At 41.7% G+C, this 19,575-nt stretch overlaps 1 protein-coding gene across 10 annotated transcripts in view; it reads left to right on the top strand.

Moving 5' to 3' along the window:
- Window positions 1-18,720, top strand: part of TPD52L1 (TPD52 like 1) — a 99,378-nt gene extending 80,658 nt beyond the window's left edge. For 3 of the 10 annotated variants that reach the window (XM_059177654.1, XM_059177659.1, XM_059177658.1), the window contains exons 4-8: window positions 4,664-4,765; window positions 7,818-7,832; window positions 9,451-9,489; window positions 12,723-12,783; window positions 18,061-18,720. In XM_059177654.1, coding sequence (XP_059033637.1) covers window positions 4,664-4,765; window positions 7,818-7,832; window positions 9,451-9,489; window positions 12,723-12,783; window positions 18,061-18,189 — 346 coding nt within the window. In that variant the 3' untranslated portion in view covers window positions 18,190-18,720. Of the gene's footprint in view, window positions 1-4,663; window positions 4,766-7,817; window positions 7,833-9,450; window positions 9,490-12,722; window positions 12,784-14,279; window positions 17,362-18,060 lie in introns of those variants that run through there. The other 7 variants (XM_059177657.1, XM_059177655.1, XM_059177661.1 and 4 more) reach the window with 7 other exon arrangements.
- Window positions 18,721-19,575: the final 855 nt, after the last annotated feature.

The raw sequence follows: 19,575 nt of genomic DNA, 5'->3' as shown, positions 1-19,575 counted from the left end.
TGAAGAAAATAAGCCTAAACACTTCTGCATCTCTGGTGAGATGCTGCCTGGGCAACTGTTAAAATGATAATCTTCTTAAAATCCCGTAACAGAAGATGTATCTATGCTATAAAATATCTTCTTGTAAAAGGACTCTGGGTTTTTAATTCTTCTATTGGAGTGTTAAAAAAAAATGCTTTAAGTCAAAACATTTTAGAAGACATGCTTTCTCCTTTTGATTATGAATACTACTTTCAAATCCGTAAGGCATGACAAGGGGAACTGCATGAAAAATCAGTAGAATAATAGAATGTCTTTTATTTGGTTTGCAGAGAGTTGTACCTCTCCCTGCTGAAGATCCCCTTGTCAGTGTGCTGGCCAGCCTGTTCTGGCCAGTAAATGTTATCCATTCCTTAAAGAAGATGTGGTGTAGGGGTGCGTGGTGGCTCAGTCAGTTAAGCGCCCAACTCTTGGTCTTGGCTCAGCCCCTGAACTCAGAGGCATCATCAGATCGAGCCCCACACTGGGCACTGTGCTCAGCAGGGAGTCTGCTTGAGAATCTTTCTCCTTTTCCCTCTGCCTTCACCGCTGCTTGTGTTCTCTCTCTCTCAAAATAAATAAATAAATCTTAAAAAAAGAAAAGAAAAAGATGTGGCATATATATACGCCGTGGAATATCATTCAGCCATGACAAAGAAGGAAATCTTGCCTTTGGACAACAAGGACAAATCTCAAGGGCATTAGGCTAAGTGAAATAAGTCAGAGAATGACAGATACTGTGTGGCATCACTCATATGTGGAATCTAAAAAAAATTTAAAAAGAAGTCAAATTCTTAGAGGCAGAGAGTAGAAGGGTGACTGCTAGGGGCAGTGGAGTGGGGGACATAGGGAAATTTTGGCAAATGCAAACTTCCCTTTATAAGATGAATAAAAGTCTGAGGCTCTGACCTGTAACGGTGACTCTGGTTGGTACCTGCATTGTGTAATCGAAATTTGCAAAGGGAGTAGGTCTTAAATGTTCTCACCAAAATAGATATAAAAACATGCGAGGTGATGGATGTGTATTAACTAGGTGGGAGGAGTTCTCGCAATGTGTGTGTCTATCAAATCATCACGATGTACATTTTAAATATCTTACAATTTTGCCATTCATACCTCAGTAAAGCTGAAAAAAAAAAAAAAGGACTATCCGTTCCAGCCAGATGATCTCTGAAAAGTAAAGCCTGTGTTCCCATTGACTTTCAGTGAAAAGTAGAAGGTTTACTTATACCCTTAATTTAAAAAAATCTCCCAGTCAGAAGTCTTCAGTGAGTTAACGCATAGAGATACGCGGTAAGTGTGAGCTACTGTTTGCTAGCACGGTTACACTTCTACCTAAAAAAGGTTCAGGCCTGGACCAGATGCCAGCCTTGTTGGGACACAGGTTCCCACATAGCTGCTGTTGGCTGGAATCGCTCCGAAGCCCACGAGGACAAATTGCCCTTCCCTCCCCGGCAGGCTTCCGTGGCCTTCCTCCAGAGCCAGGAGCCGCACGCTGCCAAGTCCTGACTGTCTTCTGGAGCTGAAGTCTGGCATTCCGCCTGGACTCTCTTTCCTTCCCCGGGCCTCCTGTGGCCCTCGCTCCGGCTTATCCAGGCCTCAGGGGACACGGGGTGGATGAACGAGATGCAGCCCTTGCCCTCAGGAAGTACACGCAGGTCATGGAGGCAGACTCAAAAACCATAATTGGAACAAAGTAAAAAATGTGTTAGGAAAGAGCGTCACAATGTGCAAAGTGCATCACAGGCACACAGAGGATAGGCACATAACACAGATCGCTGGGAGCATCTGCTCCCCTCTTTCTGCCTCCCCATGCACAACGGACAGCAAGCTGAGCATCCCGTAACATTCTGACGTTTGTTTCAGGAGAATGTATTCGTTCTCTTTGCATCACATATGTGACTCAGCAATGGTGTAACTCTATATTTAGCTTAAAATAAGAGACATCATCTAAAATGCTAAATACCATTTCCATTTAAATTACAAGGTCGTCAGGTGAACCAGAAGGTTGGTGTTTAAGTTGTTTTTCATTATTTGAATATTACTGAATGTAATTTGATGTGATAAGGTTGAGAGCTTGTTTTAAGCATTAGGAGTCCGGACTGTGCGCCAAATTCCATGGCACAATTAAGGGAGTAAGATATAAATGGAATGACATCCTTCAAGGTTTTCAGTGGCCTGCCAGGAGGGTCTTTTTTCAAGATGTGAGCGCCTCGCCTCTGGTAGGGATGTGTATGACTTCATTCAGTTTTAGGATCGAGCCCAATTAGAACGCAGTGTAAGCGTACAGGGTCTGTGTGGTACACAGCTCCAGGGGGACCCTTGGCTTACGCTGTGCTGTGAGTAGTGCTTCTTAGAGCTTTTAAGTGCTCTGAGCCCACTGGCCTATTTCTCACGGGATCCCTGGTTACTTTGTTCAGGAAGCCACTTCTTCCCATACCACCCTGTCTCATTGCCTCCCACCCCCCCAATCTCTGTCCCTCTATTATCGGTCTCTAATGTATGTAGGATGTCTAGTGATTGTTTTTAAGAAATGCGGTCATTAGTTTAGGGAGGAGAGGTGTAAAAATGTGGGGAAAGAGGTGCATCTTAGAAGTCTTCAGATGCACTATTACTACTTTTCTCCACAAATACTTGAGCTATAGACAGCTGACCTAACCTACCTTCCAAAGTCTGTCATCTCCAAGGTGAGAAGACATCCGGCCAGAAGGCAGGTGCACTAGTCCTAGGCCTGTCTCTGTCTCTAAAAGGTCACACAGTTCTTCCGGGCCTCAGTCCCGTCATCTGTAGTCTGAAGAAATTGCATTCTAGTGCCTTTCAGATTTAACATTATGTAATCCTTAGAAATAAAGACTTTAACAATTCTGGAATGCCTGGGTGGCTCCTTTGGTTTAAGCGTCTGCCTTTGGCTGAGGTCATGATCCCAGGGTCCTGGGATCAAGTCCCAAATCAGGCTCCTCGCTCAGCAGGGAGCTTGCTTCTCCCTCTGACTACCACACCCCCTGTTTGTAGGCTTTTTCTCTCTGACAAATAAATAAAATCTTAAAAAAAAAAAAATATTGAACAGTCCTAAAAGTCTCTCTTCAACAGGCCTTTGAGTTCTCCATATGGTTGGTTTTAAACTTTGAAATTTCACCTAAGTATGGAGTTGCACTTTTCATGGTGAGGACTTAATGTCACTAATACTTCACTAAAGTAGTTGGAAGCCTGTGTATACCCACCACACTTTGTTCTAGACGAGTGTGTTTAAAACATAATGTAGCTAGCTAACCCGAACCCTAACTTACTGCTGACTAGATGTGCTTCCCTCTGGCTATTTTGAAATTAAGCCGTCAAATTCAGAATGCGATATATACACACGTGTCCAAAAGTCACCTCATCTCAAAATGCAAAGCGTTCTCCAGTATATAAACTACAGGGAACAGTTTACAAGGAACAGGTACAAGCGGAAGTTAAATATTTGCTCTAATTGCAAGAAATTCCTTTAGAAATGCAAGAGCAACGGAAGCAGGAATTCCCTAGCTAGTCTCCGGTCCCAGCTTCACACAGAGGTCATAGATGCTGCAGGGTCTTTCTTTACTTTGCCCTTGAGCCCCCTTTTAGGCTGTACAGAGTCAGTGCTAGGTGGGGGCTTGGTGCTCCTTCTTCCCTTGCTTCCCTTTCCCCAACCCCCAGAACCCAGCTGTATGCTCTATGCTGCTGACACCCACGTGGCCAGGGCCCCAGGGGTCTCTGGCCCTGATCCACAGCAAAAGGTGACTTTCACAATCTGACTAAGGCTGCCCGCTTTGCTCTTTTTAATTTTTCAAAGTGGGACATTTACAAGACAACAAAACCCTCCCCTCCTTTTTTTTCCTGCCAGATATGATGGGATCATGTGACAGAGCAGCCAGATCAAAAGCTTTAAGGCAGGATGGGGCCTAGTAGGTCCATGGACCGGTGAGAAGGTCTGGGGCCTGGAGCAGGGGGGCCAAGAGGACAAGCTTGTGTACAATCATCGTGAGGCCGTTGTATGGACTTTGGCTTTTACTCCAAGTCCTCAAGGAGTCAGTCTAGTGGGAACATTGGCCAATGAACAGACCATTGCTGAATTATCTTCCTAAAACTCTTTGAAAAAAGGTCACTATGTTTTCTTAAGATCATGTGCCCTTCTAGCCTATTCCCAGGCATAAATGCTAGAAAAATAAGCGAAATACTAGTTATATTTTGCCCCTTTCTGGTTAATTTGACCCCTGAACAATAAAAGTTGATTCTTCTCCTTGAAATACACACTATCTCGTTTCTGTGTTACCTTCATTGGCTGTTTTCTGGAGAATGTCTCTTCAAAGAGTTTGAACGCACACTTCAAGAACAACTGTAGTCTGAGAGCATGTCTGTTTGCGGTTACACGACTGATCGGCATGTTACACTTGCCTATGGATATTTTCCCTGAATTCAGATTGAGCAGTCTGACTTTCCCACCGATGGGCAGCCATCCATCCCTCATCCCCAGACAATGAATAGAACCACTAACTTCTGTGGATCATTGTCTTCATAAAGCTGTTTAGAAAAGGAATTTTCAAAGTAAGGAGGGAGAAGGATGGGGAATGTTCTGTGGGCGATCATCACGTATAAGCTGTGTTTCTACGGTTCTGTTTACTTCCAGCTACAAGAAAACACACGAAACGCTGAGTCACGCAGGGCAGAAGGCAACTGCAGCTTTCAGCAACGTGGGGACGGCCATCAGCAAGAAGTTTGGAGATATGAGGTAGTGTGGGGCAGAACCATGGGGATGCTGCTAAGCCCTGGGCCTTCTGAGGGAAGGGGAGCTTTCTCTATGGACTCCTCTTCCTAACACATTCTTTTTAAATTGGATTAACATGTTTTGTGGCTGATAATGATTGGTGACTGAGATCAGTTTTTATAATGAGGAGTTTTCTGCTTGTTGGTCTGCTTAGTGAGCCTGGTCCCGAACATGCCCTTTCTACGAGGACATTACCTAGTAAAAATAGAAGATCCAGGACTCCTTTAATTACTGGTAATAAGGGGGGATTTCAAACGAAGGCAGCACATACTGATTTTTCTTCATTAAAATTTAAACAGTAAGTTAAAAAATGCATTCAGTGGACTAGGCTCTGATAAACCATTCCAGGTTACATTTTCGTATTCATGCATCTAGGCTTTTTTTCTATGCTGAATACATACCTATTTATTCTTTTATTCCAAAAAGGGGCCATGGTATATAGTCCTTGCACATTTGGGTTATTTTCAATATTACATTTTATATCCCATTAGGGTGAACATCAGGATTTTGAACTGAGAACCAAGTGTCCTCCCTATAGGCACCAGAGGAACTAGTGCAGTTTTGACCATTTTTATTTTCTATAGTATTTTTAGTAAGTTATCTCATAGAGAGTTGTTACTTTCATTTTTTTTAAAAACTTTTGATGTATACATTTCAAATGTCTTTTTTTTAAAAACTGCATATAAATTTTCATTGGATTCTGAAACCATTTCTTAATTACCCTACAAACTTGATACCTAGAGGCAAATATTTATATCGTTCTGTTTAAGTTATTTTTGGTTTCATACACTACTGGATTGTGCCCCTACTACCTTAACAAGTTGGCATTTGTACAGCTAGAGTTAAGTAACTCCATATGCATGAGTCTGAATACATTGTTTTATCTTCATAGTTGTTGATAATGTGATAAGAAAAGCAACTGAAATTTTTCAGAGGTTGCATGTAATGAATAGGTAAACCTTCTGGATTATTAATTAACCCTCATTTTATTACAAATAAAATTTGCTGTCATGTCAATGGCATTAAAACATTTATCTAAACTAATTAAATAATTTCTCAGAACAGAAAATCCCTTCTTACCTGCTGTCTCCAAGAAAATATATTTTGCCATATTTATAAAATTTGTCCTCCACGTACTTAGTTGAAACCTTCACTGGAACTCTAGAACCACAGCATTGTACTAGAGTGTTATTTCTCCAAATTCAGGAGGCTTTATAAACACCTCTGAAGCCTGTTTACAAATACATATTCCAGACTCCACCTCTTGGAGATCATGCCTCAGTGGGTCCTGGATCAAGGAATCTGCATTTGTAACAAGCTCTTAAGTGATTTGGTGTCAGGCGGTCAGGTAATGAGGAGGACCCATGTAACTTAGCTCACCTGTACCTAGGTGTTCTCAGTTACGAAACCAGGTAAGAGTAACATGATCATCAGGTTATTATGAAAGTTGTAGAAGAGAGCTTGCCATTGATTAAGCACTCAATAAATGCTAGTTTTTATCCTAAGTGACCATCTCATTCACAAGGTGACTCCCACGTGTGGAAATGAGGGAGTGTACATCAGCACGAGGGCACTGTGGTATTTCACAAAGATTTTGTTCATTTTGCTAAGAGGACGAAAATGAAGACCGTTCATTAACTCAATATGTTAACACATTCCTGTTCATACACGCACTGGTTGTAACATCAAAATTGTGTTAACTTCTTTTTCTTCTGTTTCAATGTGGCTTTATTTAGGGTAATGAATGATGTTTTCCAGAAGTTTCAAACTTTCCATTAATTGTTTCTCTATATAGAGGATACCGTACTTTCATTATAAACTGTGGCTAAAAATACTGGAGACTCAATGAGGGTCCTGTAATATGTTGTAGAGTTTGCAAAATTCAGACCTGTATTTTTCTCAAACTAAAACATCTAACATATATAACTGAGGATCAGTCACTATGAAAGCAACGAGTATTACAAAAAATTTTTAGTTTTCAATTACGCTAGAAAAAGTAACATATGGGAAACTCATATTTGAAAATTACTTGAATTTTGATTAGTAAAGATTCTTAACTGAGAAAAAGTAAGTTTTTAATTTTTCATTTAAATTGATTTGCCAATTTATAAAACAATAGAGAAATTTAAGAGTTGTATCACATTTTACTTTGAACCCCTTTTTTAGTATAAAATATCATATTATCCTGTATTCCTGTTATTTATACTATAAAATTCCTTTGTGCATTCTGGGAAAAAATTTCTGAACTTGTTAAAAAAGATTGCCAGCAAAGTTCGGATACCAGTCATTTTTTTTTTTAATTATTACAAGTTAAAACTTACAGATTTTAAAAACTTAGAACTTGTACCAGTCATTTTTTTTTTTTTAATTATTACAAGTTAAAACTTACAAATTTTAAAAACTTAGAACTTGGGCCTTTTAATATGTTAATAAAAAGCACTCTGTGAGGATTTAAATTGATGTGTTTTATAAAAACAAGTCATATTTTTCAAGCTAAGATTCTCATTTTATCCCAATTGCCGTTGACTGCGTCCCCATCACCCCGTCAGGGAACTGCCCCCTCTCTTTCTCTACCTGTAAGATAACATTGTTCACAGCTACCTAACTAAAACGCTTCCTGCAAAGTTAAAATGGGGACACATGTATGAAAGTACTCTGAAGTGATGAAAGCTCTTGGAATCGTTTTTGTAAGAATGCCAGCATCTTTTAGGAACTTCTCAGTCAATCATTTGTTCAAACCACGTGTGAACAAGGAGATGAGGCTCTTTGGAGGAAGCATGGAACTTCTGTTAGAGTCCAACCCTCTCTCTGTAGTCATGAGAACAATAGTTAGAAGTGCGGCTTATAACAGGTTGGTACAGTGATTGTTAAGACACATTAAAAATATACTCCTAGAGAGTAATTAATGGAGTCAATGTCATCTTTGCTCCTGGGTTCTTGAGAGGGGGCACAAGGGTACTGCAGTGCTGATATGCTAACTCTGGTCCTGCTCTCTCCTATGCTGCCCGGGCTGCAGGTCTCACTCGATCGGGTAAGCAATGCCTCTAGGGCCCTACCGGCCCCTTGTGGCTCCCTTCCTTCCCAGAACCCACTGCTTTCTTCACACCGTGGGTGTTTCTCAGCCAAAACACTGGGTCTCTTTTCCTGAGTGTGTTCGTGCCCAGGGAGTCACAGAGCGTAGGGCATCTAATGTGTTTGAATTTATTTAAGCATATCGTTATCTCACTTCTGAATCATTTATACCAGCTTTCACTTGCTGAGCAGTCTCTTAGGAATACCTTCCTACATTCTCAGTTCTTCCCGCGTTGGCAGAGGTCCTCAGAACTGAAAGGCGAAAAAAGGAAAAGCAGAAGTTGAGAGATAGATGCTTTTATGAGACTTGTAAAGGTACAATCGAGAAACAGGAAATTATTTTCTCTAGATTGTTGTGTTTTTCTGAACGTCTTGTAACGGTTATGGGGATGGTTCACCTTCAACTTTCTGTACCTTCTGAAGTTGAAGAGGGAAAAGGTTACCAGAGCACCACACACATTCGAAAGTGTGCAATTTCCAGTTAAACCCTCCTTTAGCTGGAATCTTACTATATACTTTGGGGAGAGGTGGTGGATTTTTTTCTTAAGAATACTGCCTGTATTTAAAGGGATGAATAGATTGATAATGCTGATGGATTTCTTTTAGTAATTTCCTTTTTAAATATAATTTCTGGGGAAATATTTGCCTATATTTTCAAAGCGGAGTGGTGTCTAAGTAAGACCATAAGTACTCCCTGAATTTCTTTGTCCTTTTCTTTCTGAGTTCTAGTAAAGTACTGCCAATACTGGTGACCTCAGTGATGTTGTTGGGGAAGGGTGAGGCGTGTGATCCCTTCCTGTTAGCTTCTTGGGAGGAGAGACGCAGGGATGGTGTTGGAAGGTGTGATGGGGGAGCGCTGTCGCAGGACATGGACCCTTACGTAGGGCTTCCTCCCTCAGCCCAGCCTGGTTTCTGAGTGGAACTCACAAAGGAGTCACAGTTGATCCATCAGAGGGAAGATGAGCCAGCCATAGGATCAGTAGAGTGAGGAGGCTGGAACTCTTACAATTCTCAGAAATGTACAGATGTCCTAGAATGGATGCGGAGGTCCCTGCTGCCGGTGGGACTGTGTGGATTACAGTAGCCTGCTATGTGTTTCCTTGAATATCTTAAGTGAACTACCTATATTCCTCTGGAGAGTTTCTCTACAACAGAATGATTAGCTTTTACCTGCCTTTGTGCCTTCCTAGGTACAGCTCTTCCTCTCTCCCTGAAAGAAGAAAGAAGGGAAGGGAGTGGGAGTTGAACCTGGGGAGGATGTCCACGGGCTGCTGGGCACACCTGGAAAAACTAGACATTCTCCTCAGATTTCCTGGCCTACCGGGAACCCACAGGAAGTAAAATAACACCCAACTTGGACAGTGTACTCTTCCTTTATAATCTTGAAAGCTGGATGGGCTGGCCCATTCCTACCCAGCGAAAACAAATGTCATCTTGGTGGGGCGGGCAAGGAATACTTCCGACAGTTGAAATTGCTGTTTTAGAACTGGGAATAGGGAGTTTCTCATGTACTTATGTTGTGCTATCTTCTTTTTTTCTTTCTTTTTTTTTTCTTTTAATCTGCTTTTGCCCTGAAGCTACTCCATTCGCCATTCCATAAGTATGCCTGCTATGAGGTAATGTGTGTATAAATTACTTTATATAATATCAATGCAGAATGTGTATGTATGAAGTATTACTTTTTATTGATAGTTACTTTGCGGAGCTCCCCCCCCCCCCCAATAGGAAAGGAAATGCATTGACCTTACTGACCCAAAGACCTTACTGTCTTTCCCGACAGCCTTCAGGAGAAAAGCTAGACAGTTCTGTGGAAGTAGGGTGTAATGGGCTTCAGCTTCTTAAGTCCAGTGTCTCCTGATTTGTGTGACCTGAGACATGTTACTTACCTAGCTCAATCTCCATTCTCTTACCTGTTGTGTGACACAAAGTAACCTGTGTGACGCACATTCTTAGCTTAGGGCCTGGAGCCCACCACACCTCCAAAGGCAGAAATATGTGCCTTATTTCAGCAGAATTAAATGCAAGCCCGGGAGAAGGGTTACACTGAAGGGAACAGCAGACTACAGCTGTAGAAAGGATACCACCACGATTTTTTAAGGTAGATGTTAAGGTGAGGTGTCTGTTAGGCAATGAAAATGTTATTAAAATCACTAGCTGGATGAAAACTTCTGAGAAAGACATTTCCCACTTCCGGTTTGTGTAGCTTAGTGAGGCAATCAGATAAAAGCACACAAATAGTAACAAGGTATGGAAGAATGAATGTCAGATTGCAGGGGCCTGGCGGTGGGGGGGGATCCGGAGATGCAGATTGTAGACCAGCTCTGCCAAGGATGAGCTTTGCAGCCTTGGGAAAGACATCTTACTGGTATCAGTATCTTCATGTTTAAAATAAGAAGCTAAAACCAGATTTACTGCTCTTCCCATTGCTCTTGCCCTGGACTTCCGTTGTGGGGGATATGGAGTGGGGGAGGGGGGCCCATGAGCCTTCCAAGACCCTTCCCTGCTTCAGTCCAAACTGTGCCTCTTCTACCTGCTTTATAGTATGTATTGTGGTGTGATGTGTTAGAGAGGGGGTTCGGTTGCTCTAAATGGTTTGAGACCACCACAGCCAAATTCTTTCCAGGGTCATTTGTAGCTGTAGTGATCTGATTAAATCTGAGTGAACAGTTTCTCCCTGTTCTCCAGTACACTGTCTAGTGTAACTGAATTAGAGGAATGTCTGTTTTATTATCCTGAGGATGTTTCTTCCACACTGAGGTTATATGGTTACTTTGGAAATTTTAGCCACAGTATTTGATTTCCCTAATTTGGTGCTAAATAGGGAGCACAGATTCAAGATTACTTAGTCCATCTTTGAATGACTTGCACCCCTTAGCATAAAAACACTCAGATTGAATAGTGCAACCTACAGCTCTGAGCTTCTTTATATGTCATCTTTTTTTTATTAACTAGTTTTTTAAAGATTCTATTTATTTATTTATTTTGTCAGAGAGAGAGAGAACACAAGCAGAGGGAAAAGCAGGATCCCCACTGAGCAAGTAGCCTAATGTGGGATTCGATCCCAGGACATGGGATCACAGCCTGAACCAAAGGCAGACGTTTAACCAACTGTCTGTTAGCTTTTAAGTCTGGGTGTCCAAAGAAGTTCTTGCAAAAAATTAACACAGCTTTGCTTTGTGAATCCATTTAGTGGCTTATGGGTCAAATGTAGTCCTCATAATCTTGCCTGAAACTAACTTAAAAAAAAATTTTTTTTTTCTTACTCATCTAACATATACCCATGAACCCTTCAGCTGAACTGTCTGGCCAGGGCTTGTGTCACTAATCAATGACAGGCAGGCACGTGAGCAGGCTTGCCTATATAAAACCTGCAGTGGAAGTAAGGGGCCAATAAATACATAAACTTGAGTCATTGCGGTAAAAATTCACTAATATTTCATTATGAAACAGCAATAGGAAGGAGGATTACTCATAGAAATTTGACTTCTGCTTGAGTTGTTTACAAGGTGTGGGGTCACCCATGGGCTCTCTGAACTCACCACGGTGAATCCCTACAGCAGAGATGCAGATACCTTTCTGACCATCTGGAGTGTCAGAGTCTCTGGAGGTAGTCTCTAACAAAGCCAAATTCAGTCCAAAACATATTACAGACGTTAGTTTCCTCTTGATAGTATTAGAGCCTGCTTCATTCCACACCATACAAATACCCATCTATTAGAACAGTTCTCCCTTAACAAAATTCCTCTAGGCCATTCGTCCTATTTCATTTCACCTGCACTCAAGAGTGAATAACAGGTGGCTTATCAAATAAGTAACATTCAGTTGAATTATTTGACCTGAAATTGATGGCAATCATTGTTGCTGAAAGCTGACATTGATACAAGATTTAAGATACAGTTTTAGTTCCTTCTTGGCTCCTGTTTCATTAGCTGGATCTGGGGATATTCTTTTTAATGGTGATGATGTCATGAAATCATGTCATGTGGCCAAATCCAGTCCAGGAAACCAAAACGTACTAAAATGAAGCATCTCATTCTTAAGGTAACAAGATGATGTATATAGAGTGTTTCACATAATGAATGAGTCACCAATAAATTGTCGATAGACTGAAAAGATTTTGTAGGTAAGAGAGCAAAGGTGTATCCTCTCCAGGAGGAAGAATAACATGCTCATAACACCATTTTGACCAAGCGTTAGACAAGTAATAGGTATATTTCAACTTAAAATATTGAAAGCATTGACTCCCAGAAACACTACTTCATGGAAATTGACCAAATGATTACTTTTTTTTTTTTTCCAAGTGATTACTTTTTAAGGCATGGAAGAGAAAAATTCATGAACCTTTTTTGTTTCCCCCTTGAGTTATTTCTGAAATAAATAACTTCAAAATTCCAAGTGGGAAAATTCTAACATGACATTCTTCAGACAGACTTTCCATTGCTCACCAAAAACAAACAAACAAAAAACAAAACAAAAAATGGGTTGGGAAAAGGAGTGCTACAATAGAAACAGTTAACTAGCAAGTGACAAATTAAGCTATCACTCCTTTGACTCATTGGGAATGATTTCCAGGGCACCTTGGAATTATTACGGCGGTGTCATTAGCAAATGCTGTCCTGTTTATTATAGGAATCTTTTACTTAGAAAATTTCCATGTCAGGTTATGGTTTGTGGCTCTGACCTAGCAAAAAGGAAAACATACTTTAAAAGCATGCTTGTCGTAGGTGGAGAACCGACAGCTGGCTCTGGTGCAGAGATGATGTTTACAGTTGAGAGCAGAAAGCCAGGCAGCTCGGTTGCTAAGACAGCTGGGTCTTTGGAGCTGACCTCTCTTTTTTTGTTATTTTAGGAATTCTCCTACTTTCAAATCATTTGAGGAGAGGGTTGAGACAACTGTCACAAGCCTTAAGGTACAGATGAAGTGAATTTTGTGTCATGGGGTCCTGTGAATCAGGACAGCTTAGTCACTGTGGTGGTTAATTCTGAAGGTGGGACCGCCAGCATTCGGGGCAGCCGGGAAGGCAGTCTGCCCAGAGTCTGTCTTTTTCTTCACATCTGAATCTATCCGTCAGTCAAACTGGTATTGGAGAACGTTGATGGACCCTCACAGAGTTGTTCCCGTAAACCATTCCGGGGTGATGACTTGTGAACATGAACTGGGATGTGTGTTCACATCTTTGCAGGCTTGAACTCTCTCGGGCTGTCCTCTCCAAAACTGGTATGTGAGAGAGGATTGTGGTTAGGATTGAGGGTATGTGAATTCTGAATTTAGAAGATAAGTGGAGGGTCGCCCACAGCTCATAGACCCTCTGGTTTGCACATGGACTAGCAAAAACGAACTTGGCCCCTGCATTGCGCTGCTTCCCTCCTCCCGTCAGCTACCCCAACCCATTTACTCCATTCCCAGACTGAGCGCAGCACAGCATGGTGATCAAGGAGGGAAAATCAAACTGAGTCACAACGAGCATTCTTTTGCAATAACACATTCAATCCCAGGTTTTCAAATGAAAATATGCCTGTGTCATGGGAGGTGTTAAAAAAAAAAGAACTTCATATTGGATTTGTCGTTTGAGTGTAGTTGAGTTCATCCACAAAGAAAGAAAGTACAAATAAAATCAGTCTAGTCCCAAAATGCACAGAACTTCTAATGCAGGAAAAGTCTTTGAAATGACTAAGATTATTTTTTTTAAAGAGAGCAGTTAAATGGTGACTTACAGAGTCTTGATATTCTTAGCGCTATTTTGTAGACAGTCCGTTTCCGTATTTCCTTATCTGGTAAAATGAAGAACGCAGATGATCTTGAAGCAGAGCAAAAGCGGGTGTGTGCAGGTGCCGATCACCCCGCTGCTGCTGAAGGCTCGCCCCCGTGCGCATTCATGAGCCCGCGAGGATGTCGGGTATCCCTCGCTAGGGCTCCCGCGTGCTCTGATTGTGACTTGGAGAGTCTTTCCTCTTAGGGGCGGTTCGTTCATACAGTCTCCTACTTCTGCTTTATCGGGCCTGGGATGTGATGTTTAAGGTGCAAGAATGAGATGATGACTCAGCATTTCCCAGGCCTTGCTTTCATTTACCAACATCATTGCTTATTGAGTATCTGAGGACCCTTAGGAGCCATTGAATTGCCCCCACGTAGAGGGAAAACCTTTCATAAGGAGGGATGCGCAGCGCCTTGAACATTTCTCTTGCTAGAGTATCCAGTTTCAAAAGAAAGGGTTCAGAAAATCCTGGGAGTTAATTTCTCAGCATTTAGTTCTCAGCCTTAGAGAGTGGAGGGAAGATAGATTTTGCTGCTTATTAGACCAGTTCCGACATAGGGGAAGTTGTACTTTTTAGGTTTTCTTTAGAAAAAGGAGATACGAAGAAGCAAAAGAAGAATAAAGAACAACCTATTTCGCTTTGCTTTTAGGAAGCGCTGGTAAGCTCACAGCTCACGTGTCGTTTTAGCCTTTGATCCAGCACTCTGCGCTTCTCCCTTTTCTCTCTTCACTGGGACGGAAGGTGTAGAGCCCGCCTCCGCCTTCAGACATGAACAAAACGAACTCAGCCGACCAGATCCTAGCCTGTGTCAAGACTTCCTGAACATGGATTCAGTGTCTGCATGATTATCCCCGCGGTTTAACAAGACTCACATCCCACCCACCTCCTATGTCACAGCCGATGCCTACTTCCTCTTCTTCTGCCCACCCAGGCAATGGAGAATAAATAGCTAATAATTGTGCTTTGTATAAAACTTCCCACTCACTCAGTCACTGCAAATTCCTCATTCTTTTTCTTTCTCCAGGCTAAATAATAGATGTTTAACCCTTCTTTATATAGTTTATTTGCCGCATAGTTTTTTGTTCTAAATTTTCTTCAAAATTTCTATAACGTTCTTCAATTTTGGGCCCCAGGCTGTTTCCGGCTGACTCACAAGTCAGTCAGGATGAATCAGTAAGGAAATGCCTCACAGGTCTTGTGCTGCGGTTCTATCACACGTTTTAAGCCCAGTTTTTAAAAACATCGCTCAAAAGGAATCACATTCATATTGGTATTCTATTAGAAATAATGTTCTGCTGGGAAGGGAAGTTCATTCTTGCCATCTCCTCACACAGTCTGTCACACACGTTGTGGGATTTATACCCAACTGATAGTTCTTCCTTTAGACAACTTGGTTTTCCAGTTCTGTAGACAACTTGGTTTTCCAGGAAAAATTTTCCATTTCATCACCATTATATAAAATTTAGTCCTGTTTGCCTTGGTCCTCGTAATGCATCACTCTCTCACCTGAGGACTCTCAGCTGGTTTCACCTCTGCGCTCAATGAGCACACTTTCTGTTGCCTCTAAAATAAACAAGCATAGCAAGAACCAGCTCCTATGAAACCATAATTTGTTGTGCTTCACCATGTTCCAGTGAATCAGGAACAACTACATCCCTTCCAGCCGTTCTGGTCAGTCAGCCTTCCAGCCATTCTCTGAACCATGTCAAGCAGACCGTAGTTCTAGTGCACCTATTTTTGAAGAATTCTTTGCAGGGCCTGACTTAAAATCTTAAGAAAAAGATAAGATATATTTATTACTTTTTTGTGTCTTCTCAACGAGCCATATTATTATGAGAGATTAGGCAGCCCAACTCAATAATTCAAATAGAATTCTATGCAACCAACAATCATAGTTTTGGAGATAAAGTGACAAATGCCTGAATGAAGAGCCATAATGAAGGGAAGGGTCCAGAAAAGGTTTATTGTTCACATCTTTCCTGAAGCAACTCCTGACCTCAGTAATTGCTGTGGATAGTCATTCAACTCACGTCATTAGAAAACCCCTTTATTCCACTCAACCCTCTCGGTTAGAAAACCCCTTCATTGTGCTCCCTTTTTTTGCCAAATTGCTTTATTTTAAAATGATTTCCTCTTTTATTTTTCTATTTTGATTTGAGAAAAATCAAGAACTAGGAGAAGAGAAAACAACAAAGCCCGAAAGAAAACATCAGTGATTGGTATTCACTTGATTCAAAACTGTGTGTGACTTCTGCTGCAAAACAGAGTGCAAGTACAACAAAGAGGAGAATGGGATCTCTTAATAGAGTAGATTACATTGAATTGATCTTGTTTCTCTCTAGAAAGAAATATACATAGTCAAAAGTCACATAGTTAAAAACAACCCCTGCTTCCCAGTGCTGGGATTACAGAGTAGAGGAGAAATCAGTCAGTGCTCAGTGCCCGAGGTCTGCAAATCAAGGCCGGTGGGCCAAATCCAGCTAGCTGGCTATTCTTGAATGGCCTGTAAACTAAGAGTGGTTTTTATATATATTTTTTAAAGATTTTATTTATGTGGCAGAGAAGGAGTGATCACAAGTAGGCAGAGCAGCAGGCAGAGAGAGAGGAGGAAGCAGGCTCCCCGATGTGGGGCTCGATCCCAGGACCATGAGACCATGACTTGGGACGAAGGCAGAGGTTTAACCAACTGAGCCATCCAGGCACCCCGGTTTTTATATTTTTTAATGGTTGAAAAAAAATCAAAGGAAGAATGCTATTTTGTGACATGTTAAAATTAAACTACGTGAAATTCAGTGTCCATACATACAGTCTTCTGGAAACACAGCCATGCTCATTCACTTAAGGGTTATTTTTGGTTGCTTTGCACAATGGTTGATTTGAGTATTCGTGACAGAGACTATGTGAATCCTAAGCTTAAAATATGTATTATCTGTCACTTTCCAGAATAAGTTTCCTGACCCCAAGCAGAGTAGAAAATTCGAGTTAGGAATTGAATTTAAAGAGGCAGAGAGGGGTTTTAGTGACAATTGGAGAAAAGCATATGCTTGTTTTGGAATGATTTAACTGCTTTTAAAACCTGGTTAGGTTTTTTAAAGGGCAGACCAGGCAGTAAGTGGTTATATCCCCTAGCATGAATAGTTCTGTGAGTGATCACTTTGGTGGCACCAAGGAGTAGACAGCACTTTGAGAATAGCAGCACTTTCTATTTTGTACCTTTCTTTTCCTCAACATGTTTTTCCATATTGGTAATGGCTAAAGGAAAACCAATGTCACGTTAATAAGACTTGCATTAGATATTCTGTTGAAGGACTTTTTGAATAAGGAATTTTCCAAAACATTTTAACAATGTTTCTTAATATATTTCTTATAAATTGATTTCTTCCTGATTTTATTCTTATTACCAATAAAAAGCTGACATAAAGGGAGCCCCCTCAAGCATCATAACTTTGCATTTCAAGTCAGGATAATCTTTTAGGGGCAGCTGCCTAAAAAGATGTGAAGTAGCTAGTGCTTAAGATTTGAGTCCTGTCTACCTCTCAGAACAGAGACCAGAAAGCATATTCAGTGGAGCTGCTCAGTCTTTTCAAAAGCCATTTGTCAGGGATCCAGATAGCCTTTCTAAGTCCCAGTAGGAAGCCTAAATTGGAGTCACTTAAAGATGTTTATACCCTTTTTTAAAAAAGATTTTATCCATTTGACAGAGACAGAGCGAGAGAGGAACACAAGCAAGGGGAGTGGGGGGAGAGAGAGAAGCAGGTTTCCTCCCAGCGGTAAGCCAGATGTGGGGTTTGATCACAGGAACCTGGGATCATGACATCAGCCAAAGGCAGACCCTTAACGACTGAGGCCACCCAGGTGCCCTATACACTTTTTTTTTTTTTAAGATTTTATTTATTTATTTGACAGAGATCACAAGTGGGATAGAGAGAGAGGCAGGCAAAGAGAGGGGAGGAAGCAGGCTCTGCTGTGCAGAGAGCCCGATAGGGGGCTCGATCCCAGGATTCTGCGATCACAACCTGAGCCTAAGGCAGAGGCTTTAACCGGTGGAGCCACCCAGGCGCCCCCCCCCCATACTTTTTAAGTTGAGAGAATTTATCTAAAATCCGGTTCTGTTTTGATTACATCTGTTCTCAGGGTCATGTGTAGACGAATGCACAGATCCGGATATGCTTCTGAAGGAACTGAGATTTTTAGATGTTAGGAGGAATGAAGAGAGCACCGCTAAAATTGTACCGCATTGAAGTTTTGGGTCTCATCCCAGATCCCAGTATGAATGGCATGCTAACACTCTGCTAAAGGAAACCAACTTCTCTACACCCCTTTACGTTCCCTTTCAAGAAAAAAATTATCCCTGAACTTAAGAGTGCTCGGTCTCACACAAACATTGCAGACCTGATGAACTAACTATGTTTGCACCTCTGCCCTTTCAGACGAAAGTAGGCGGGGCGAACCACGGCGGAGGCAGCTTCGAGGAGGTGCTCAGCTCCACAGCGCACGCGAGCGCGCAGAGCTCGGGGGGCGGGCCCCGGCGGGCCGAGGAGGAGGAGCTGCAGTGCTAGGTCCGCCCCCTGCGGCCGCCGCGGAGCCCCGGCCCCACCCAGCGTGCAGGCGGCTGGGCCGACCAAAATCCCGCCCGGAAAAGCCCGCGCCTTGATGTTCTTCAAATGGCCCCTCCACGGAGTTTAATAAAATGATTTCCATTTTGTATTTGTGTTAATGATAGACCACGTGACCATCACAGTCCGTATCCGTAGATTGTCATAATTTAAAATGTCCCCACTCGAGCAGGTGGGGACAACAATTGGTTATTACCCTTGTCTTTGTGTAATGATTCGGCGTATATTTTCCAATCTTGTAGCTATTAATGATCGGTTTTGGTTTTCGCTTGGATTCTTTTATGTTGTGCATGTCTTTGAAGGCTTAGAGTGAACCCTTCCAGTTCGGTCAGGTGGGTGGGATGGAGTTTTTTCTGACCTTCCAAAGCAAGCCGGTGGGCTCACTGCAAATTTCATCAAACTGCTTGTGATCGCCCTCACTGGCATCAATTATGTATGTTTGTTTAAGCAATTAAAATGATCTGTTTTAATGAAGACTTTGAATTCTTTTTTTTTTTTAAGATTTTATTTATTTATTTGACAGAGAGAGATCACAAGCAGGCAGAGAGAGAGAGGAGAAAGCAGGCTCCCCGCTGAGCAGAGAGCCCGACGCGGGGCTCGATTCCAGGACCCTGAGATCATGACCTGAGCCGAAGGTAGAGGCTCAACCCACTGAGCTACCCAGGCGCCCCAAGACTTTGAATTCTTAATTTCTTTATATCTTAAGGGCTGGTAATGACTTTAGGATGGTAGCTATGAATCTGCAGATGCTATCTTATTTTATAATTTTAAGATTTTATTTGAGAGAGAGCACGAGCAGGAGGAGGGGCAGAAGGAGAGGGAAAAGCAGATTCCTCGCTGAACAGGGAGCCAGAATCCAAGCTGGGGTCCTGCCCCTCTGTAGTGCTATTTTAAATCAACGTCTACTGCTAACTTGGTGAACATTAAAATGTGTTAAGTAATTACAACCTCAGCGACCCTACCGATTCTAAAATTCTATCTACCTAGAGTAGTAAACTTGGGTTAGGGAGATCTGAAAGGGGATGGTCAGAAAATAGGAGAAACCGAGTTCTGCTTCCCCTTCCATTTTTCAAATTGCTCACCATGAAGGAGAAAAGTCTCATATTAATACAATCAGATTTCTGCAGGAATTTTTACCTTCCACAACATTCGCTTCTCTTTTCTTCTCAATGGCGCCATACATTTGTTACTAGGTAGCAGACACACATCCTATAGATGCAATTTTTAAATGAACACAGAATTGACCCATTAACTTAAAATAGCAGTTTGATATATGTATATTATATAGCATATATAATATAATATGCTAGCTTTTATTCATGGTTTAAT

The sequence above is a fragment of the Mustela lutreola genome, chromosome 6, assembly GCF_030435805.1.
Source record: "Mustela lutreola isolate mMusLut2 chromosome 6, mMusLut2.pri, whole genome shotgun sequence".
NCBI lineage: Eukaryota > Metazoa > Chordata > Mammalia > Carnivora > Mustelidae > Mustela > Mustela lutreola.
This window is presented reverse-complemented; position numbering and strand designations above follow the sequence as displayed.